Here is a 24,243-nt window from a genome sequence, read left to right as displayed (position 1 = left end):
TCCTGTAGCTTTAATCTTTTTTGGGGGAAGAAACCCACAAGGATTAATTTTTAAGAGAAACCCTCTCGTTTTACAGATGAAGGAACTGAAACCAAAAATAACCAAATAATTTGTCCAAGGTCACGCCCAGTATCAGTGACCAAGTCAAACAAAAAAACCATTGGTTCCAATTTAACCGCCAATCCCAGCCGCATCTGGTATCGACCCTTAAAAAAAAAAAAAAAAAAATCCCTAACTGCATCGCTTCAAGGAACCCTCCAGCTTTTTGAATAAAGTTGTTTTGTCTAATGTTCCTTCCCACACCCTTTTGCTTTTATGCCTTTGGGTAGTAAAACCCTTGCACAACGTGTTAGCGAATAACACTGGGAGTCCGCGTCTAACGCGGTGACTTTCACGGGCCTTTTTCTTTGGCTAAAATATTCTGAGAGGCTCTTAATCCTACATTCCTCTGGGGGAGGAGGGGAGAAGAGGAAGGTCACTGGGAGCAGACAAGTCCTTACATGTACTTGCGCGTGCCCGGGACGCAGCCTGGGGCCAAGGAGGAAACCAAGGAAGGATATACTGGGGCGAGAGGGAAGGAAGGGGCGGGAGAAAAACACGGTGGTGGGAAATCCCTGTGCACTGGCTCTGCCAACCCCTGGCAAAGCTGAGAAGACCCGTGCGTGAATAAATCTCATTAAGTGGCCCAGCGTAGACATTGCGGTAGTGCAGGGGAGGGTGCGCGGAAGTTTGCCCGGCACGTTCAGGAAGGGGGAGAAAAACGTCGGGGCGGCCCTTTTATAGGCCGAAGCCCGCTCTCGCGCGCCCCCGCCCTCCGCACCGCCCCCGGGCCACGCGCGGAGCCGCGGCGTTACCTGAGAAGGGCCGGCTGCATCCGCGCTCTGCCCCTCCCGTTCCGCCGCCCGCCCTTCCGCGAGGCTGCGGCGGCACGAGATCTGCGCCTCCCCTCCCTCCTCCCGCAGGCGAATTTTCTTACCTTGTGAAAAACCTTCTCCGCGCTGCCCCCGCCTCCTTTGCAGGATGTGAAATGGCGGTCGGCGAGGCAAGCGCGAGCACCGCAGCTCCGGCCAGTTCGCTTAGCTGCCAAAACGGCCCTGAACACTGAAGCCCCCCCCTTCCGCAAGCCCTTGTGAGCCCATCCATGATATCGGTGCTCCGCCGCCCCCTCCACTGCCCCTCACCCAGGTGGCCGTGCCCAGCGGCCGAGTCATCGATCCTTCGCGCGCGGCGCGGGCCCTGCTTTCCGCCAGCCTCCTCCCTCGCTGCGTGCCCAGGGGCGGGGGAGAAAACACCTTATCGGCCCCCGCCTGAGGTGTCCCGCCCGCGTTCTCGCCCGCTCTCTCCCTTTCCCGCCGTGTTCCTCCCCCCAACTACTCACAGCCCTCCCTTCGCCACACACACACACACCCCTCCCCTCCCCCAGTGGTTGCGTCCGTGACATCATCATCATGGCAACAAGAGCTGCAGCCTGGGACCGAGGAGCCCGTGTGATTCCCGGCGGCGGCGGCAGTGGCGGCAGCACCAGCACCGACGAAAGCGCGAGGGCTTCTCTCCTGCTGCCCTTCGCCGGGTGCTCCTGAGGAGGCGGCGGCTGTAGTGCCTACACCGCCCCGCCCGCCGCCGCTCCTCACGGAGTCTGTGTGTGAGGGGAGGGGGACGAGCCGAGGAGGGGAGGGGGCGCCGCCGCCGCCGCCGTGGGGCCGCCGCTGCGGAGGGAGCCGCCGCCGCCGCTGCTACTGCCGCTGCCGCTGCCAGGTCGCCAGTGAAGGGGAGGCAGTGGCGGCGGCGGCGAACATGTTTTCAGTGAGGATAGTGACTGCCGACTACTACATGGCCAGCCCGCTGCAGGGGCTGGATATCTGCCAATCCCCCCTCACCCAGGCCCCTGTCAAGAAGGTGCCGGTGGTGCGAATCTTCGGAGCAACCCCGGCAGGTAAGCGGGCGCGGGCGGGCGCGGGAGCGGGAGCGGGAGCGGGAGCCGGCGGGGCGCCCGGGCCGCCCTCCCCGCCCCGCACACGCGCGCACGCCGCCGGCGCCGGCCGTCTCCGTGGATCGCTGCCGCGTCTTCCCTCCCCTCCGCCCTCCTCGCCTTTCCTCTCGTGCGTGACAAGAGGCGCAAAAATGTGGGTCCGCGCGAGCGCCGCGCGCCCCCTCCTCGGGCGAGAGGCGGCGAGCGCCGAGTGTTTACACTGCGAGCGGTGGCTGGGAGCTTCAGCCGCACACGGGTCGCGAGCAGGGGGAGCGAGCGCCGCGGGCACCGCTCTGGCCCGGCAGGGCGGGCCGGGTGGCCGCGCCATGTCCATCCATGGACGGGTTTGTAGGGCCCCGCTCTGAGGTCGGTCGCTGCTGGAACCCGGCACACCTCTTTTCGTCTCCCAAGTGCCTGTTTCTGGAAATGGCTTTAAGAGGAGAGGGGAAGTGTCAGCTCTGTTGTCAGTCGCTCTCCGTCGCCTCTTCTCACCCTAGCTCTCCTCTGCCCCTTCCGGAGATGCAGTGGGCTGAAGAGAGTGGCGCCTGGGGCCAGATAATCTTTCTCATTGAAGTGACCATGTGGCTCTGCTGTGAGTGCGGGTCGTGACTCCTTAGAGTTTAATGCCTCAGAGTCTGGGGACTGGGCAGCATCCTCAGGTGCAATGCTTTCAGGGACATGTGCATCCATGCGTGTGTGTTTATGTTGCCCAACGAAAAACATCATACTTAGTAGGGAGAATTTATTAGGAATCACAGCCAAACTCAGCAATACCGACATTTTAAAACGCCCCTAGGCTGGGTTGTAGGATTGTGTTTTAAATACAGGTGTATTAAAAAAAAAAACCAAAACTATGTTGAAGAAGGGGTGAGGTGGAGAGAAAGCAGTGACAGAAACTACGTTCTCAAAAACTCCTGGGGATTTACCATAATATAAATAAGATAAAGGCCAGATTGACACGACGTTTTAAAAATTGTTTTGCTTTTCTACATGCTTTGAACTGCTTACATGAAATAATGGAGCTGCCTCCTAGAAAAGGATGCTGTTACCTCTAGCTATGTATTGCCCTATGGGATTTTATCTAGCATTTCCCAGTTGATGCTCCTTGCCCTCATAACCATTCATCTTATTACTACAGTCAGATTCTGTGGACTACCAAGATAATAGCACTTTCCCAAACACAAGTACTCATTACAAGCAGTTATCTTTTAATGTGAATTCTCTTTGTTAAAAATGTCAGTGGCGTGAGATTTGGTAGCGTATTCCTTTTTAAAGTAGTGAAAAAGATTTTGATGATATGAACGTTGAAAGATAGGGAATTTGAGTGCTGTTAACACTGTGTTTAAATTGTAGCACTTGAAAGTTTGGAGGCTGGAAAAGAGAGGCAATAAAGTGTTCTGAAGGATAGGTTTTCTGCCCTTTTAGATGCAGTGTTGCTGTCTTTGTTTCTAATTGGAATTTCAGTGTAATATTCTGTTTGTTTTCACTTCAGATGCTGAGGAAGGATAAGATAGTGAAGTCGATATAGCTCTGTTCAGCCAGATTTCTGAATGATAAAGTGACATGCTAATAGGATATACTGTGGCATTTGTGTGTATTACAGCTTGTATGGTTTCAGTTACTTTCTACACATAGTTTTTTCCTCCTCCACACGAGTCATTAAATATGTAGTGTCTCTGAGTGATTTTCAGGCTCTGTTTTACAGGAAAGTTTTGTTTGTGGAAATAAATGAATTTCGCTATGAGCTAACAGCAATTTTACTACGTGAGATAATATCCCTTAAAACAAAGAATATCATGGTATACTTTTGTGTTTCTGAATATTTAAAAAAAGACAAATTAACTATTTCACGATAAGAAATATTCATTTCTTCCCTCCTGGACATCTTACAATAGATTACCATCCCCTTCTTTAAAAAACCCAAACAGGGTTTTTTTGGTATGCACCTTGAAATGTATAGTGTAAATAAATAAAAAAGTAAGACTTTTTTGTACATACATTGAAAGATGTAAAACTTGATATAGAGGACCTTAAATTTCAAATTGTTAAGGATTATCAAACTAACTTTGCTGTATAGTTCACAGATTCAAACAAAAATTTTTGTTTTAATAGAAAAAATTTGAAGTTATTGGCATATGTTTAGAGTTTACAGCTTTCATAAATCAAGCCAGCATTTTTACTATGTCAGAAATTCCCAATGAATTAGTATTAATTAAATATAAACAAAAACTACAGAATTATCTGCTTTTGAGTTCTCTCCCCAAAGAAAACTAGTCCAGACCATCCAGGAAAATAAAACTTGAAAATTATTAATATAAAAGAGAGGCCAGTCTGGCTTAGTAAAAGTCTGAATGCTAGAATTTTGAATGAAGATGGATTTATTTGAAAGAACAAACTATGTTTATATCTTTACTAATAAGTAAAATAAGTTAATGACAATTTGTAATAAACCTATGCTACTTAAAGTGCCATAAATATACTTATTTCATGTGTAGGAGTTAATTTTGGAAGTCTTTAATTCTTTACCTTGGTTTGGAGAAAAGATGTTTTTAAACTGAGTTTGCTTTCTAGTGAGATCTTGAAAAACAGCAACTAAACAATTTTTTCTCAAACCAAGTTGCCATTTCAGGATTATAAATTCTGAGCTTATTGGCCTAATACATTTTTACTCGTTCAGTTTTTCTATTATTGTATGAAAGTATTTTTCTGCTTTAGAAAACAGTCCAGTTGACTTTTGATGTGTTTTGAGGACATATCTTGAGAAATTTAAAAAATAAAGTGTTTGGAGTTTGAAAATGCACATATCTTGATTTGGTGAAATTTGAAAAGACATTAAAAAAGTGAAATATTCAAATTTGAATATTAAATTCCTCACTGATTTAATCCCTTGCTGACTGAGGATATTGATTCTGAGAGAATTACTTAAATTTTCTTCATCTGAGTGATGGAATTATTTTTTTACAAAAAACAAAATCTCTTCTGCTTTTAACTCGTTTTTAAAATGTCTCGAACATTGTTTTGACATAAATATGAATTGAGCAATATCATTTGTAGGAGAAATGGTTAATTTTTTCTTTCATAACAACATTTTGGCCACTTGTTTTAATGGAGGAAAGCAAGGTTATGAATAAAGTATAGGACAATGCTTTTTCTCTTAGATTTGAGTAGAGGTGTGACCAGTCAGAAAATTCTCTTCAAATACAATCCTGAGGCTTCATGGCGAGGAATCTCACTCAAGTGAACTTGGGAAGCTGTCCAGTTTCCACATCTCAAGTCTTGCTTAGTTGCTTGATGTAACTCACTTCATGTTGAGTTTAGACAGCTCTCAGAGTTTCCTCAGCACCAGGTTAAACAGAATTATCCTTTCAAAGGGCTTCCCTGCTGAGATGCAGAGTAGGAGTAAATAGAAGAATGTGAGGTGTCCACCAAGCAAGTAATTAAACAAAGTAAGGCCGGACTGACTATAGAGGGAGCTGCTTGTCTTTCAGATTACTGTAAGAAACTCTGCCATGCTCCCCTTTTAAGTCTTCTTGCAGCTCAGTGAATATTTTGGTAGACTGTTACAGATGCTAACTGTTAAACATGAAATCAAGTCTTTCAACATAAGAAATTCATAATTCTGAAATGCTATGTAAGTATATATGGATGCTTATTCAAATTATGAATATATATTCCTATTCTTTATACTATAAAGTTAACTACAAGAAACTACCAGAATCACCTCACTTTTTTTTTTTGTAAATTGGTGGATTATTACATAAATTTGAAATGAATATAATTTTAGAAGCTATAGCATTTGTTAACAACTCAGTTTACAAAAATTTCTCTAATAAAAGTCCAGTTCATAACCTGTTTTTTAGTAAGCCATTTAAAAATACTTTAAGCTCACATAACACCTATTTAATTATTAGAGATTTTCAGGAGCACCTCAGAGATTTATTGACTCATCACAGACAAAATTGGTCACTTTATTTAGAAGGTATTTGAAGCCTGGAGTAGCAGATTTTATTAGCTTTTTGTATTATATTTGATTAAAATCATAATCAGTAAATTAGAGGCTTAAGTAGGAGCTCTCTTAAATCTGTGGGGACAGTGGAATCTGATAAGATGTGATTCAGTTCATTCATCAAACACTTAATGACAACTACTATGTATGTCAAGTTATTTTTTAAGAGACTTCTTTAAGAACAACTTTACCTTGCAGAAGCTTACAGTGTAGTAGAGATGATAAGCATATAAACATAAGTCAAACAGAGTATGATTAGACTGTAGAAATGTGTGTAAGATATAGCAAGGACTTAGAGGAGGACACGTTCAATGACCAGGCAAAAGGGGGAGTCAGGGAAGGCTTCATGAAGGAAGTATGTATTAAGTCATTTTAAAGGAATTTTTAAAGAACTTGAAAATTCTGATAGAGGAACAGATACAAGGTAATGAGAAATGATGAAAACTGCTCTCTGCAGGGCAGCTTGGCAATGTATATCAGAGTCCTTGTAATGTTCTTTTTTGACCCAGTAATTCTAGTTTTAGGGATTTTAATCTATGAACATAAATCTTTTGGTAAATCTAATTATCTTTTGAATTCATCTACTTCTTTTCATAATCCATTACCACCCTAGTGTAAGCTACTAGCATTTTTGGACAGATTACTACACTAGCCTCCTAATCTTGGTTTATCCCAGTCCATTCTGTCCCCTTCGAATCTGTTTTCCACATAGTAATCAGAGGGATCTTTTCAAAATGCAAACCTGATTACATTACCCTACTACTTGATATGCTTCAGTAGTTTTCTGTTGCATTTAGAATACGGACAAAACTCCATATCTTATGTGGTGGCATCTACCTGTCTTACAAGGTCTTGGCATAGTCTGGCCCCCCCTACCTTTCTGTCCAATCATGGCTTGAGCCATGTTCTTCTTGCCTTGCTCTTTGTGTTCCAGCCATATTGGCCTTATTTCAGTCCCCTATTCTTGCCATGCTCCCTCCCACAATGAGGGCTTTGTACCTGCTGTTCCCTCTGCCTAGAATGTTTTTCCTTTTCTGTCACCTAAATTCCAATTTATCTTTCCTTTAGGGAAGCCTTCCCTATCATAGACTCTCAAAGCACCACGAACTCTCCTTCATAGCACTTGATATAGTTGTAATTTTATGTATGTTGGAGATTAATGTCTGTTTTTTCCCAATAGATTGTAACCTCCAGAAATGCTGGTAATGTGTTTCTTTTTGCTCACCATTATAAAGTTAATGCTTACCATGGTTTTTGAAACTCAAGCATTTGTTGTAAGAGTTAATCAATAGATGATAGTCATCACAGAGAACAAACCCAAATGTCCAACAGTTGGGAAATGGTTGCATAAATTGGGCATATTCATACAGTGGGATATTTTGTGTTTAAAATTATGTTTTAGAGTAATATATAACATGGGAAAATGCTGTCAATATACTATGTGAAAAAATCAATATACAAAATAGTCACTTATTAAAAATGCAAAAAAGATACACCAACGTGTAAGAGGAAGAAGGTTGATTATCTCTGGAAGATATGGTTTTTATTTCTAAATTTGCTACAGAAAACTATAAAAGTATTGCTTTTATAATTTGAGAAAAAAACTATCCATGTAGAAAATTAAGAAAAAGCTGGTTTTCTAGATGTGGTTCAGAAATATAGTAAAAAAGACATGAGATTTATAATGGGCTCCAAAATATCAACCAAAATGCATGACTGCATGGTGATAGTATTGAACTTGATTATGTAAATTCCATTTAGGAACTGCAAGACAATTCTTATATTAAAGCAAGCCAGTAATTTCTGGTTTTGTTATACTCATTTATATGTAAAGTGATTTTAATTTTAAAATGTTTTGAAAAGTAACATGGTTTTGGCACATAAAGCAGTAAAACAGAGTAAAGGCCAGAAATTAACTCAAATATATATGAGAACTTAATATAGGTTGAACGTTCCTCATGTAAAAATTCAAAATCTGAACTGCTCCACAATCCAAAACTTTTTGAGCACTGACATGACACTGCAAGTGAAAATTTCACACCTGACCTCAGTGTGATGGGTTTCAGTCAAAACAGTCAAAACATTGTTTCATGCACAAAATTATTAAAGATTGTATAAAATTACCTTCATGCTATGTGTATAAGGTATATATGAAACAAATTAATTTCATGTTTAGACTTGGGTCTCATCTCCAAGATATCTCATTGTGTATTTGCAAATATTCCAGAATCCAAAAAAATCTGAAATCTGAAATATTTGTGGTCCCAAGAGTTTTGGATGAGGGATATTCAACCTGTCTGTGAAGGTGGCCACCTTCACGAATCAGTAGGGAAAAGAAGAATTATTTGATAAACAGTGTTGGGATAGCCAGCTAGTTATCTGGAAAACTAAACAGTTGGCTTCCAAAGGAATTAAAGATTCAAATGTAAAACAAAAAACATAATATTATTTTTTATATAATCCAGGAATGGTGAAGGCCTTTCACAATATGAAACAGAACTGAAGCTAGATTGATGAATTTTATGATATAAAAGGAAAATTCTGTATGGGGGAAAAAAACCACAAAATTAAAAGAGAAACAAGAGTACTAAAACTTTTTGTACGCTTCACAAAGGACTAATTTTTTCTTAATATGCAGAGAGCTCCTAGAAAATAATCCAATAGCAAATGACCAAAGAGAATTCATATGAAAAGATGTATAATTTTATTTATAATAAAGATGTAAATTAAAGCTACAGCATACTGTTTATCACCTATCAAGTTAGCAAAGATTGGTTGCATAGTATAACTTAGGGAGAGCGAGAAAAAGGGGAAATGGGTAACCTCATACATTGCTGGTGGGAATATAAAGTGTTCATGTTCTGTGGAAAGCAATTTGGAAATCGTTTTCAAAATTACAAATGCACATATATTTTGCTCTAGCAATTCCATTCTAGGATTCTATTCTATAGATTTTTGCATATGTGTCAAAAATATGTGAGTGTATTTGCAGCAGCATTATTTGTCATTGCAAAATATTGGAAACAGTGTAAACATATATCAGTGAAGTAAATTATGGTATGTCTATTCAATGGAGTACTAGACAGCTCTTAAAAATAATGAGGCAATACTGTGTGTACTGCTATGGTGCCATGTCTAAGATATGAGAGAAATAAAAACCAACCCCAAGATGTAAGACTCCATGTGCAGTATGCTCCTGTTTGTGTGGTTTACATATATATATGTAGGTAGCTATAGAATGTAATGTGTATGTACAGTTATGTCTAGAAGGATACACGAGAGTTTGGTGACAGTGATTGCCTCCAGTGAGTAGAACTAGTTTACATACAAGACAAAAATGGGTTAACTATTTTTGGAATATACTGTTTGGTAATTTTTTAATATTTTTTTGCCATGTGCATGTAATATTCAGAGTTAATATTTTTAAGTTATGTTTACAGGAATTGGTAAGGAAGAAAAAATTAAAAGGCCCTAATAATTGTTGTAAACAGATATTTACTGCAGTATGTGTTTAATTTTAGGTTTTGTTAGAGGTCTTCTAATTCAGAGCTTTCAGTTGATGTTACATGGCTCACTGGAGAGTTGCCATGTAGCCACAGTAGTGGAATGGGGACTGAAGAAAGGCTCTGGGGTTCCTGTAAACAGCAGCATGAGTGACAACCAGCAGTTACTGCTCCTTTTGATACTATAAGTGCATTAAAGGAGGTGCTTTACTACTTAGAATCTACTTCAGCAACTAGCCACAGTGTGCAGCTGCCTCTTGTGGGAAAAGGGATCATGGAGCTGCTATTGGAGTTTGCATTCAGGGTACCACCCAGTGCAAGGTGCAGCCCACTGGCGATGAGAGGACAGGGAAACAGGGAGGATGCCCCTGGGGGGGCCCAACTCCAGGCCTGAATCTCTGTGTACGTCTGTATTGAATCCTGCTTGCCAAGTATGTTTGGTGTGCCATTTTAGCTTGCTGTGACTGCTTGATAGTGCACGTGTGTTCTTTAAAAATAAAGCTACCATCGTCATTTTGAAATGCTGTTCTTGATGTGAAAAAGTTTGGATTGGAAATTCATTCATATTATGAATTTCAGCATTACGTGTGTCAAAGAATATCTCTATGAATTTAAATTTTTTTTCTGTAATTATATAAAGAAAATATGGTAATTTTTTTTCACCAGGCACCATGTAGATGCCTCCAGATGCCCTCCTGTTGTCCAGTGTGCTCAAAAAATTTTATTTATGATATGGAAAAGGTTGGGAAGCAGCATTCTAGTCAAATCCACTCATTTTATATAAACTGAAATTTAGTTAGGCAGGCTCAGGGATTTGTCCATTATCCTATAGTTGGTTGGTATTAGGCTGGATCTGAAAATTGAGGATCTTGACACTCAGCTCTCACCGCCTCACCCTGATGCCTCAAACCTGATGGAATATTGGAGGAAGGCATTGATGATAATTGAAAGATGAAAATATAGAACCTTGGAGGAATTATTAAAAGAACTGCACATAAATAGCTTAGAAATCTTTGAGGGCTTAGTATGTCTAATGGTATTTAGAATCTTTTTGTAGAATATAATCAATTATAGTAGGATTTTTGTGATGATTTTAGCTATATCCTTTAAGAAAAGGATAATAAATAAAAGTTAAACTATAGCAATTTAGGAATATAGGAATTTAGGACAGATATAAACAAAAATTGATACTAAAATTATATGTATATAGTGTCTCCCAAAAAGCGGGGAGGGAATGTATGAGGCCTTTCAGGTCTCTGGTGTTATAATTATATTTTCTCTTGCTTTTGGTTGGATTAAAATTTACTCAGAAATAATCTAAGTGAACAATGATTCAGGTTTAAGTAGGTTGGGTTTAAGTAGGTTTCAGAGGATGTTGCCATTGGCCCTAGATATCTCAAAGAAATATTTAGAAACTTATAAAATGAGAAAAGGACTATGGTATGAGGTATATTACTTTGGTACCTGGCTACCATTTTAACACCATACTGGTACTGAAGGAGGAAATGATAGGATGTAAAGAACAGTGGACTTTGGATAAAACTGTTTTAACTTGTAATTTCCATGTAAATAGAGATAAGGCAGGAGTGGGTGTCTTAGGCAATTAAAAAGAACTCTACTGTCCAAGCATGATGTGGATGCATTTTGGAGACCAAAACAAATTATAAGTGAAATTAAGACCCTCCTAATGATAGTCTGTTTAACCTTTTGGTATTTTTTGTTTTGTTTTTGGTTTTTTGTTATTCCTTTTAAGCTTTTCAAATGATCTGTTTTTTCCAGTTCTCTGTAGATTTTTAAAATATTTTTTAATGAAAAATATTTTGTTGCTTAATTAGTAGTATTGGTAAACTGGACTGTTTTCTGCAACAGAAATTGAATATATGCCTAGCAAAGTAAATTTTGAGAAAAATGGATAGTAATTGTCAATGGAAAATTTAGACACCCCCCATTTTTTGGCCAATTTAATTTTCTTTTTAGATGATAGTTTTCAGAAATACTAAGAATTTGAGGTCTATTTACTTGGGGACAGTTACTTAATTTTCTTTGGCTTTAGAAAGCATTTACTATATTAAACTATTCAAATAATAAAAGAAAGCGTGTTATCTCAAAAATGCCTTGTGTGATATATAACAGTTCACAAGTTTTCTGTTTTCTTCTATTTATTACAGTTAGCAAGGAAATAAAACAAAAATTAAAAGAAATACCTTATTTTGCATATATATATTTACACTTAAAAGTAATTTATATATTAAATTAGGTTTTGTTTGAGATGGTGAAATGAAAGACTTTGTAAATAAGAATACATGTTGGTATGTGAAAGAATGTAAAGTTAAAACATGTTGGCATACTCCTAGTTTCTCAGAATAAGAAAATGACTAATCTAAATTTCATTTCAGAATAAAAACCAAGACAAGCCACATAAAAGCAACCTAAAAATTAAACTGTCATCATATTATTTGTTTTAAAACTATGGAATAATATATCTGAGGAAGATTTCTCTCAAAATTGTTTTTCTCAATTTCAAGTAAGTAATTTATTTTGGTTAATATATTGGGGGTGAGGGGTGGTGGGGGTGAGCCTTGGTATTGAAGTTGGTAAATCCTGCTCATCCTTAAAGCAACAACTCAAATATCAGCCTCTTTAAAGCCTCTGTGACTCCTTTGCCCACTCCCAAAAGATTATCTCCTTGGTTTTCTAAGTCCTGTCCCCCTTCCATATTCATGGTAAAAGACTTCTTACACTGAGTATTGTGTTCATCTTGTAAGAATAGTCACCTGGTGCTACCTTGTGTGCTCCCTCCGCCATACCCCTCCACCCCACTGCTATCTGCTGCTGAGAGACCGTGAACAAGTTATTTTACTTTTATGAGCCTTAATTTCCTCCTCTGTAAAATGAGTTTTAATAATTTCAGCCACACAGGATTATTATGATTGAATAAGATAACCAGCAAATGACTGGCATGTATAGTAACAAGAATGTTACTTTCTTTACCCTTCTATCTCCAGAATCCTGCCACATTGTGTACTCAGATATACTAAGCACTCTTTAAAATGTATGAATTGAACTGAAATGAAAAATGGAATTTTTGTAGCATTTATTTATTCCTCACAGGACAAACTAACACACCTGCACATTGTGGTGTAAGGCTTTTTACAGTTGGTCAGTGACTCGTATGTCTATGGGCTAGGCAATTACCTGTTTAAAATGCTTTTTAAAAATTTGGCTGTTTTATTTTTTATAAGTACCCCATCCAGGCCTGATTTTTTTTTTTTTTAAACTGTTGATGTGTGTATATATAGAAAGAGAAGTGTCCATGCCTGGTCTTGCCTTGAAAAATGGGCAGTGTTAAGCCATTGATCAAGGAGTAACGTCAGTTTTTCAATGCTGTAGATTAGGTTAAGTACATTTCTTCTGAAAAGAGCATTATTTCCCAAAGCCTTATTTTCAGTAGTGCCTTCTTTTTTAAAAATGATGATAGAACATGTTGAAAGTATGTATGCCAGATGTCACAGTAAACATGACATGTCAATAGGATTTATTACTCTTTTCTTGTTTTTGCATTTTATGGATTTGTAACACACACAAAAATTGAGGCCTTTGGTTTTTAAACCTATTTAGGATTGTGGAATGTGACCAAATGATTTATTATTGCCCAGAGCTTCAACTCTCTTCACCATGTATTTTCTACATTCATTCCCAGATTTTTTTGTTTTTTAATAGCATTGTCTATTAATTTTTTAATGAAACCATTAGAAAAGTATCCAAATTAATTATGTCTCACACCTTAGTTGATAATGCTTAGTGTTTTTAAAATAGAAGCTATGTTAAAAGACCTTAATTTTATATCATTTTACTAACAGAGGTGGTAGATCATTTATTAAGGACTATGTGCTGTGTTCTAAGTGATTTAATTTTTACAAGAGCTCTATAATATAGGTACTGTTACCCCCATTTTACAGTTGAGGAAATGAGGCATGTAGAGGTTAATTAACTTTTGCCTAAAGTTATACATGATATTTACCTCATAGCATGTGAAGATTAAATGAGAAAATGTGTGTTAGGCCATTATCTGCCTAAATAGAAAAAGCAGAGAAGTAAAATCTGAGATGAATGTCTCCTGACACTTCCAGCATTTGATAATAGCCATTATTAAAACGTGACAGTGACCATGAATATATTCTTATTCACAATTTTTTGTGATAGTATACCCTGATACTCTGTATTGACCCATTTTTTTCTGAGCAATATTAATGTCTCCTCCCAAATTCATGTTCCCATTTGGATGGAATTACTTTGTGTATGTATGTTTATGAGGTGATAATAGGACTTTACTATAATATCAATCTGATATGAAATATTTTTGTAAGTTTAGTGTAATTAAACAGTATTATGTGAATATATTCTTATTACAAAATTTAAAAAACAGAACAGGTGAAGGAAATATTTTCTTTGATCACCAGTCCTGTTTTCCTCCTGCTTCTATCAGCTTTTGCTATGTAACAAACCTCCCTAAAACTTTGGGCTATAAAACAATAGCCATTGCTAGCATACAATTCTGAGCTGAGCTCAGTTAAGCAGTTCTGCTACTGCCTATGTCTGGGCTTGCTCATGTGGCTGCAGTCAGTGGATGGATCAGCTGGGAGCTGGTTGGTCTAGGATAGCTTTACTCTTATGTCTGAAAATTGGTGCTTGTTATTATGGTGGGCCGTGTGTCTCCAATAGGCTAGCTATGGCTCTTTCACCTGGAGGCAGTAGTTGGGTTTACAGGAGCAACTAGTAAAGGCAAGCCCCATATATTTTCTGTTGTCTCATTGGCCAAAGCAAATCACATGGCCAAGTCTAGAGTTGGTGTGGGAGGGATTTCCTTAAGGGCGTGTGGAATATAACCTAAGCACATCCTCTTGTACAGTACCTTAAATCATCTCTGGATTGCTTATAATACCTAATACAATGTAAAGGCTATATAAATAGTTGTGATACTGTATTTAGGGAATAATAACAAGGGGAGAATCTGTATATGTTCAATACAGATGCAACTATCCATTTTTTTGCCATTACTGCAAGAATCTCTTATATAACTGTTGCTAACTGATTAATTTTTCAGGAAGCATTTGCCAGTGTGACATTGCCACTTTTTTGAATAAGTAGTATTTATATAAGTAACTTATTCATCTATTCAGTTAAATTTAGTTAATTCCTTGTTCTTGTTTTTATTCCATTCCCATCATCCTTCAGCATCATTCCTGATCCCATTCACTCAACAAATATTTACTGAGCCCCACTAAGTGCATAGTAAGGTATCATGAGGTGAGTAGCAGATGAGGCAAGACCACTGTGTTAATCATCCAAGTTGCTTGAAGTTGCTTGTCTGCTTCATTATATGAACAGAATTCTGTAAAAGTAGAAAATTACAACACTTTTTTGAAAATGACCAACAACCCACATAAGGCTGAATATGTCTTATGTGCTGTATTTTTTAAACACCTTACAAGGATTTCTTCAAATGAGAAAAACTATAATACAAAAGTTGTTTTGATCTGTACTCCCACCAGCAATATGAGACTTTTTCCATGTCCTCACCAAGATTATATTCTCAAATATTTTAATCGTTGCCTATCTAACAGATAAAAACATAGATCTCAGTGTAGTTTTAATTAAAATTTTTTTATTATGAGTGAGATTGTTTTTCCGTGTGTTTGAGAGGCATTTATAGTATTTGTACTATTTGTTTATCTTTCACTCATTTTCCTGTTGAGAGTCTTGGTCTTTTGCTTATTGATTCCAAGGAGCTCTTCATATATTAGGAAAATTAGTCTCTATCTGTGAATTGAGTTCCAAATATTTTCCCCAGTTTGTTCTTATGGTAAATACTTTTCATTTAAATAGTGTTTTTTCATTTTGTAAAGAATTTTTAACTCTTAAATGAGGATTTTAAATCACATTTAGATAAAATTAGTTTTAAATATTAGGCAAAGGAGAGGAAGGAAAAGATCTTGGTATTATCACATCTTATTGAGAGAACTTACCTTTGAAAACTCTGACTTGGAAGGAAAAATTTCAAAAGGATCCTATCTTTGATTTATTTTTCCTCTTGTAGGTTTGGTTCTATCATGAGACCCCTCCTTTTGACAGGTCAGTTCAAGTAGGATATCCTTTGGAGGGCTATTTTTAGGTGATGAGATTGTATAGCATAGGTAGAAAATACTTTGTGTCACTTGGAATAAATTTTTAATAACATTACTTTGAGTGTTATCTATGTGTGTGATGTGTACAAAACATACATATATAGTGGTTGTGGTTCAGGCAGTTATTGTGTGTAAAGTCATCCCTCAGTAAAGTCATCCCTCAGCATCTGTGGGGATTTGTTGCAGGACCCCTTGAGGATACCAGCATCCACAGATGCTCAAAGTCCCTTGTATAAAATGGTGTGGCATTTGCATCTAACCTAAGCACATCCTCTTGTATAGTACCTTAAATCACCTCTAGATTATTTATAATACCTAATATAATGTAAATGCTATGTAAATAGTTGTAAATACTATATTGTTTAGGGAATAATAAAAAGGAAAATCTGTACATGTTCAGTACCGAAGCAACTATCCATATTTTTTTCGAATATTTTTGATCCACAGTTGGTTGAATCCACAGATGTAGAACCCATGGATATGGAGGGTTGGCTGTATAGTCCTTTATTTATTCTGGCACAAGGATATGTTAGGGTGGCTAGATTAGGTTACCCAGTGGACCACATAAAAGAAAGACCAACAGAAGGCAGCCTTTTTTGAGAAAGCAATAATGCTACCTACTACCCAAATAATATCCTAGATTTTTAAAATAAGATTGTGGGGAAGCTATGAAGAGGTGGCAGAGGCATCTGTGAACCTCCTCTGCAGCATCTGACATGAAATACTTTTTTTCCCCTTGACTTCTGTATAAAAAGAGATTAGAAAACTGCAAAGCTGGACAGATTAGCTTATTTTGAGTAATTTAATATACTTTTTAAAGTTGCCAAACCCTTTTTTACTTTTTTTTTTTCCCTTCATTCATTTGTTTGAGATAGTCTTGCTCCAATGCTCCAGCTAGAGTGTGCAGTGGTGTCATCATAGTTCACAGCAACCTCAAACTCCTGGCTTCTGGCAATCCTCCTGCCTCAGCCTCCTGAGTGGCTGGGACTAGGTACATGCCACCATGCCTGGCTAATTTTTTTTTTTTTTTTTTTATAGAGATGGGTCTCACTTTTGCTCAGGCTGGGCTCAAACTCCTGACCTCAAGTGATCCTCCCACCTAGGCCTCCCAGAGTGCTAGGATTGCAGGTGTGAGCCACCACACCCACCTCCTTTCTTTATATGTCATTTTACCCAGCAGCATCAAGAAAACCCAAATAGGAATCCTGAAGTGATTTCTTGTGGAGCATGGTAGAAAGCCAATTTTGCCATGCTTTTTACACAGTTTTTCAAAGTTATTGAGGTATTCTTTAGGGTCTGTTTCATCATTAATGTCTTTATAAATGTTTCACTGAAAATTGAAGTTTCCCATTTGTTGATACCAAATTATTGATATACTATTATTTCCTTGATTAATTCTTTTTAAAATTTTTTAACATTCCTGAGGTTATATCTCACAATGAGTATATTTAATACAGTAATTTTCCCTCCTGAAAAGCTAATATTAAACTGATGAGACATCTTATAATAGATGACTTCTTAAAGAAAATATGACATTTAAAAATTCTTCTATGTACTTATTTTTCTAAAAATCTAATCTGTCATGGAATGAATTTGTTTCCCAAACAAACATTTTGTTCTTCATTTTTGCCTTGCATCTCTAATTGTTTTAATTTCATATATTTTGATGTTATGTTGTTTGGCACGTAAGCTTCATAACTAATATCTTTTATAGTTGTACTTTTCAAACTATTTGTGGTGAAGAATCAATTTTTGTTTTTTTTCTAATACTTCTTTAAAGTACATTAAAAATAAATTACTAGAAAAATGAAATGAGAAAGAAAAACCAACAAGCAAAATATAAACTCCACTTTTTAAATTATTCTATTTAGCAGGTGTGGTATTGCCTATCAGATTGCTATAAGAGTTTCTAAATGCTAATTTTTAAGTTTATACTTGTTGCAGACCTGTAACAAGTAGGTAGTTTCATAGATGACATTCGAGTAGCATTGTAGATATCTTTTTATCAATATAAAGTGACCGTTTATTTCCTGGTGTGTCCTACTTTTTGTTCCATGTCAAAATTATCGTTCCTGTTTCCTGTCAGGATATATGATATAGGTCATTGCCTGTTACTATTTTTAATTCTTTTATGTCACTTCCTTTTTTGGACCCAACTGAAGATCTTTGTAGTCAGGGTCTTGCTCTGTCACCTAGGCTAAAGTACAATGGCACAATCATAGCTCACTGCAGCCTCGAACTCCTGGGCTCAAGCAATCCTTCTGCCTCAGCCTCCTGAGTAGCAGGGACTATGGCGTGCACCACCATGCCCAGCTAGTTTTTATTGTTTTTTGTAGAGATGGAGTCTGGCCACATTGCCCAGGCTGGTTTGGAACTCCTGGCCTCAAGCGATCCTCCCTCCTTAGCCTCCCAAAGTGCTGGGATTACAGGTGTGAGCCACCACACCCAGCCCTGAAGGTCTTTTTAATAGGGAGATTTTAAACAATAAAATTTTGTTCTAATGTTTGATTTTTTTTTTTAACTGTTGTAATTTTATACTTTTAAAATAACTTTACTCTTTCCTTTAGTTTTTGGCTTTTGTAGCATAAACTCTGTTTCATGTGTTTCTTTTTAACAAGCGTACATACAAAAATCATTTTAAAAGTATATGCATCAAATGTTCTACTTATAAAATACAATAACAAAACAAAAATGTTATGTTCTTTTATGAATGTAAGAAATTTAGCTTAGTTTAGCTTTTCAACCCTCTGAGCTTTCTAAGCTAATCTGTAAGACTACTTATAAATATTGACTTTTTAAATTGTATCTGTTTTCTGTCAAATAAATTTTACCTTATGTATTAAATTTAAATAAAACAATTTGGTTCAGCTCTATATTTTAATTTGTTATGGAGTACCATCACAAATGTTTTTACCTTACCGTTTATACCCATTGTTGAATTTTAATTTTTATGATTGCCTCAAATAATGTTTTCCAGTACTGTTTTTCAGGAGATATATATATATATGGGTTAATTTTCTGAATCCTTGAGTATCTGAAAATGACTTTTTGTTGCGTGTATTTTTTTTTAAGAGACAGGGTCTCTGTTGTCTAGGCTGGAGTACAGTGGCACGATCATAGGTCACTGCAGCCTGGACCTCCTGGGCTCAAACAGTCTTCCTGCCTCAGCCTCCTGAGTAGCTGGGACTATAGGCATGTGCCACTATGCCTGCCTTGCATGCACAGGTTAATGACAGCGTGGCTCAGTATGGTGTTCTTGTGTTCCAAGCTTTTCCCTTTAAAATTCTCGAAACATTATTCTAGTGTCTTTTAAATTTCACTAGGACAAGAAACTCCTTTTGATCTTGAGAGTGAGAGAGAGAAGTGCTTTTTTATTTTGGGATAGTTCTGTTGTACCTTTGCTTGTGGCTTCCATTCCATTTGTTGTGATTTTTTTTTTTTTAAAGAAATACCTGTTACTTATAGATTGTATCACATTTTTTGTACCTGCTTTCCCTCTTTTGTTAAGTTTGTCCTTTCACATTCTTGGCAAACATTTTTATTTTCATCTTCTACATTACTGATGTATTTTTCTGCAATATTGATCTATTCTTTCTTACCTCTAGTGTCGATTTTAATTTTGTTGTTCCTCTGCCTGCCTTTCTTTCTTTCTTTCTTTCTTTCTTTCTTTCTTTTTTTTTTTTTTTTATCTCTTAGAGTTCCATGATATCTTAGTCTGCATATAAGTCTTTTGTCTTTTTATTTCTTCCTGGCCATTTTAATTTATCTTCCCTTACAAAAGATGTTTCACAAAAACCTTATTTTCTTATATATTATTGAGAACATACAGCGGATACTGTCTGCATTTCTTCTGTTTCTGAATGTAAGTGATCCCAGATTCTTTTCTTCAGCATTTTTAAGATGTTTTATTTATGCTGTTGAATGTTTGTATAGGTCTCATCCCATGCTCACCTGTCTATGAAGAAGCTATTTATCCAGGCCTACCGTTTGCCAATATGTAGAGTATGGCAAGTCCACTTAGTCATCTTCAGTTTCCACATCTAAACTGATAGAACTGCCCTACCTAAAGAACTAGTGATTATGTACAACCCTTTTAGATGAAAACATTCTTCTAGTGTACCTCTACTGGATTGAGGTTTAAGGGTTTTTTTCCCTGTTATCACCGTACTGTTCTCTGACATGTGGGCACTAACATATGGGTAATCTGAAACAGTATGATGTTGGTTTTTTTTTTTTTTTTTTTTTTTTTTTACCAGAGCATTACATGAAAGCCTCAGGGTTGTAAAGGGCCTTAGGACTTTCAATGATTTAATCAGTGATGGGAGCTAACTTATTTATCTTTTTGGATACTAATTTAACATCCCAGGATGGAGAGAGCTATGCTCCATCAATTATGTTGATACTGGGTGTCATGTTTTTAGAATAGATGAAGAGGGGTATTAAATCAGAGAATACAACCTTAGAGATCTTGGAAAGTTTTTGGTATGGGACTGGTTTCTGTTGGAGCAGACCATGTCTCCAAGGTAGAGAACAGAGTTTTACAGTAAATCTTTACTTCATGTGAAGGTTCTTGGAAACTGCAACTGTAACCAAAACAACATATAACAAACCAATTTTTTTCCATTAGTGTTACAATGAAAAGACATTGAACAGAACAACGTTATACTGTATGTTGTTTTGCTTATAGTCTTAGTTTCCAAGAATAGTGTTAAGTAAGGATTTACTGTATATCTTAAATATTTCAGTGAAAAATAGGGAGAAGGATTATTTTGCATTTTCATTAATTCTAAGAAGTATATTCCCCCTCCCACCATTTTTACATCTCAGTAATGGGGATATGTCTTACAATGAATGGTGTACCCTATTTAATTGGCAGCACTTCTTTTTCTTAGCTGTACAAAAATTAATGATATCTTTTAATCATTGACATCTTAGATTCAGTGAAATATGTTAATAGATATTTAGCTTAGTACCATTGTAAATTTAATCTCATCTGTTGTGAGTAATTGAGTAAAGTGTTAGCCTTTTTTCTCTTTGGACAATTTTGGCCTTGCATGAACTTCCTAGCTTTATTCACTTGGAAACCTGATAAGGTAGAATGTCAGTTGTGTAATCAAGCCCTATTGATTATAGTAAAAATGACTCATGATTAGTTTATTTGCATATTGCATATGTAATTTACTATGAATGAACTGTGACTACCAGAGGGAGACTAGAGCTTTGGGCTTCCCTGAGTGTGATAACTGTTGTAACTGAGCAAGGCTGTTGGACTGGAGGTATTGGTTGCTGTTTGGTACTTCTAAGCTATAGTAGCTACTGCACTGACCTTGTATTCTCATTCTCTTATACTTGACCTGCCATCCAAGGGGGCCAGAGAATGGTCTGTGAATTGTAGTGAGGACTCCTGCCTGACACTGCCCTGCTGGCATGTTAAGTGTAACCAGTGTCTAGTGTGGCCTATTTGGGTTGTGTGAGTCTCAATGTCTACTTGAGCTCAATGGGGTGTTTTATCTATATTTTGTGGTTTTATTTATTTATTTTGTTTTTAATGTTTGCTGAATGAATCTGGATTTATTATTTATTCTTCATAAGAATTTTAAATTATAAAATATGTATACATCTCTATTAAGTAACATCAAATTGTCTTCCAAAGTGATTGTACCAACCTGTACTCCCACCAGCAGTGTATGAGAGTTCCTAATGTTCCACATCTTCACCAACATTTAGAATTGTCAGACTTTTTAAGTTTTAAATTAAGAATTACTTTAAAATGTAATTTAAAATATCTCATTGTGGATTTGTGTATTTTTCTCTCACTAGTTAGAGAGTGAATTTTTCCATGTGTTTATCGCTTGTTCTATCAAATACTGAGAGAAGAGTGTTGAAGTCTCCAGCTTACAGATATGTCTATTTCTCTTTCTATTCCTGTCAGTATTTGCTTCATGGATCTTGAAGTTTTGTTATTAGATCCATACATATTTAAGATTATTATGCCTTCTCGGTGAAATGACATCTTTATCTCTGGTAATATTACTTGATTTGAAGTCGTCTTTTTCTTTTATTAATATAGCAGCTTCAGCTTTCTTTTGAGTAGTATTTACGTGGTATATCATGTTATGAACTTTGAAGTTAGCTTGCCATGAATTTCTTAGAGTCTGGCAACAGACCTGAGATTTCTGTCTCTCCGTTTTATTGCCTATTAATAAGGAATAACTGGGGAGATGGTTGCAGGCCAGATACTGAGAAAGTAGGTTCAAAGACAGCTAACTCAACCGAGACCCATGGAAAATTGTCTCCCAACATAGCTTTTTCCATTCTTTTACTTTCAACCCATCTTTATATTTGAGATAGGTTTTTTTATAGACAGCATACAGTTGGGCTTACTTGTTTATCCAGTGTGACGATCTCTGTCTTCTACTTAGTGTGTTTACATTGTTCACATGGTTGGATTGAAATCTACCATCATGCTAGCTGTTTCTGTCTCTTCTTTTTTCCTCCTTAAGATTACTTGAATTTCTAAAAAATTATGCCATTTCTCTCTACTATTTGCTTTTTTATTTATATCTCTTTTTGAAATCATTTTAGTGGTTGCCCTAGGGTTTATAGTATATATCTGTAATTAATCACAGTCTTCCATCGTGTGATAATACATAGCTTTATCTATACTTTAAGGACCTTAACAACTGTATACTTCCAATTCCTCCTCCTTATCTATTGTGCTTTTGTTGTCATACATTTTATTTTGTATATGGTATCAGTTATGCATTGCTTAACAATGGGAGGGGTACATTCTGAGAAATTCATCATTAGGTGATTTCATTGTTGTGTGAAAGTCATAGAATATACTTACACAAAGCTAGATGGTATAGCCTACTACACACCTAGGCTATATGGTGTAGCCTCTTGTTTCTGTGCTACAGACCTGTATAGCATGTTACTGTACTGAATGTGGTAGGCATTTGTAACACAGTAGTAAGTATTTGTGCTTCTCAATATAACTAAACATAGAAAAGGTACAGTAAAAATACAGTATAAGGGATGAAAAATAGTACACCTGTGTAGCTCACTTACCTTGAACGGAGCTTGCAAGACTGGAAGTTGCTGTGGGTGAGTCAGTGAGTGAGTGGTGAGTGAATATAGAAGGTCTAAGGGATTACAGTACGCTACTGGTAGACTTTATAAACACTGTACACTTAGGTTATACTGAATTTATAAAATTTTTCTTTCTCCAATAATAAATTAACCTTAGCTTACTGGAACTTTTACTTTGTTAACTTTTTAATATTTTTTAACTTTTGGACTCTTCTGTAATAACACTTAGCTTAAAACACAAACACTGTACAGCTGTATAAAAATATTTTCTTAATATCCTTATTCTATAAGCTTTTTTGTATTTTAAAATTTTTTTATTTTTATTTTTACTTTTAAACTTTTTGTTAAAAACTAAGCTACAAACACACACATTAGCCTAGGCCTACATAAGGTCAGGATCATCAGTATCACTCTTTTACAAAACTCTACATCTTGTTCCACTGGAAGGTCTTCAGGGTGAGGCTGCTTTACAGTTGACTTTCTTTTTTATATAAGTAGAAAGAGTACACTCTACAATAATGATAAAAGGTATAGTATAGTAAGTACATAAACCAGTAGCGTAGTTATTATCAAATATGTGTTGTACATAATTGTATGTGCTATACTCGTATACAACTGGCAGTACAGTAGGTTTGTTTATACTAGCATCACCACGGACACATGAGTAATGCATTGTGCTATGATGTTAGGGCAGCTACAATGTCACCAGGCGATAGGAACTTTTTAGTTCCATTATAATCTTATGGAACCACAGTCCTATATGCAGTCCGTGGTTGACTGAAATGTTGTTATGCAGTTCATGACTATATTTTTGCTTTAGACAGTTGTCTTTTAGAGCAATTGCAAATAAGAAAAAATGAAGTTTTATATTTACTTTCATTTATTCTATTTCTAGCATTGTTAATGTTTTTGTGTAGATACAGGTTTCTGTCTGGTATTACATTCCATCTGCCTGAAGAACTTCCTTTAACATTTCTTATAGGACAAGTCTGCTGGTAATGAATTATTTGATTTTGTGTCTCTGAAAAAATATTCTTGCTGCCAGGCACAGTGGCTCACGCCTGTAATCTTAGCACTTTGGGAGGCTGAGGCTGGAGGATTGCTTGAAGCCAGGAGTTTGAAACAAGCCTGACCAATGTAGCAAGACCCTGTCTGTACAAAAAATACAGAAATTAACTGGGCATGGTGGCTGGTGCCTATAGTCAGGAGACTGAGGCAAGAGGATCCCTTGAGCCCAGATATTTGAGGTTTAAGTGAGCTATTAGGACTCCATCGCACTCTGCCCTGGGCAGTAGAGACCTTGTCTCCAAAAACAAAACAAAACAAAATTCTTGCTGAGTATAGAATTCTTTTTTTTTTTTAATCCAGCACTTAAAGATGTCACTCTATGGTTTGTTGTATGGCTTTTGCATATTTTTGCAATTTATCTTTGATCTTCTGTCTGTACTATCCTTTTTTCTTTTTCTTTTTCTTTTTCTTTTTTTGGGG

At 37.0% G+C, this 24,243-nt stretch overlaps 1 protein-coding gene across 2 annotated transcripts in view; it reads left to right on the top strand.

The window, feature by feature from the left end:
* The first annotated feature begins 930 nt into the window (after window positions 1–930).
* REV3L (REV3 like, DNA directed polymerase zeta catalytic subunit) overlaps window positions 931–24,243 on the top strand; it is a 171,222-nt gene continuing 147,909 nt past the window's right edge. Inside the window, exons 1-3 of one of the 2 annotated variants that reach the window (XM_069488948.1) lie at window positions 931–1,042; window positions 1,424–1,933; window positions 11,875–12,002. Coding sequence is in view for 1 of the 2 variants with exons in the window: in XM_069488947.1 (XP_069345048.1) it covers window positions 1,795–1,933 (139 nt within the window). In the remaining variant the exon portion in view is untranslated. The remainder of the gene's footprint in view (window positions 1,043–1,423; window positions 1,934–11,874; window positions 12,003–24,243) is intronic. The other variant, XM_069488947.1, reaches the window with a different exon arrangement.

Source organism: Eulemur rufifrons, chromosome 15 (genome assembly GCF_041146395.1).
Source record: "Eulemur rufifrons isolate Redbay chromosome 15, OSU_ERuf_1, whole genome shotgun sequence".
Lineage (NCBI taxonomy): Eukaryota > Metazoa > Chordata > Mammalia > Primates > Lemuridae > Eulemur > Eulemur rufifrons.
The sequence above is the reverse complement of the archived record's forward strand: the minus strand, read 5'-3'. Positions and strand labels throughout refer to the sequence as shown.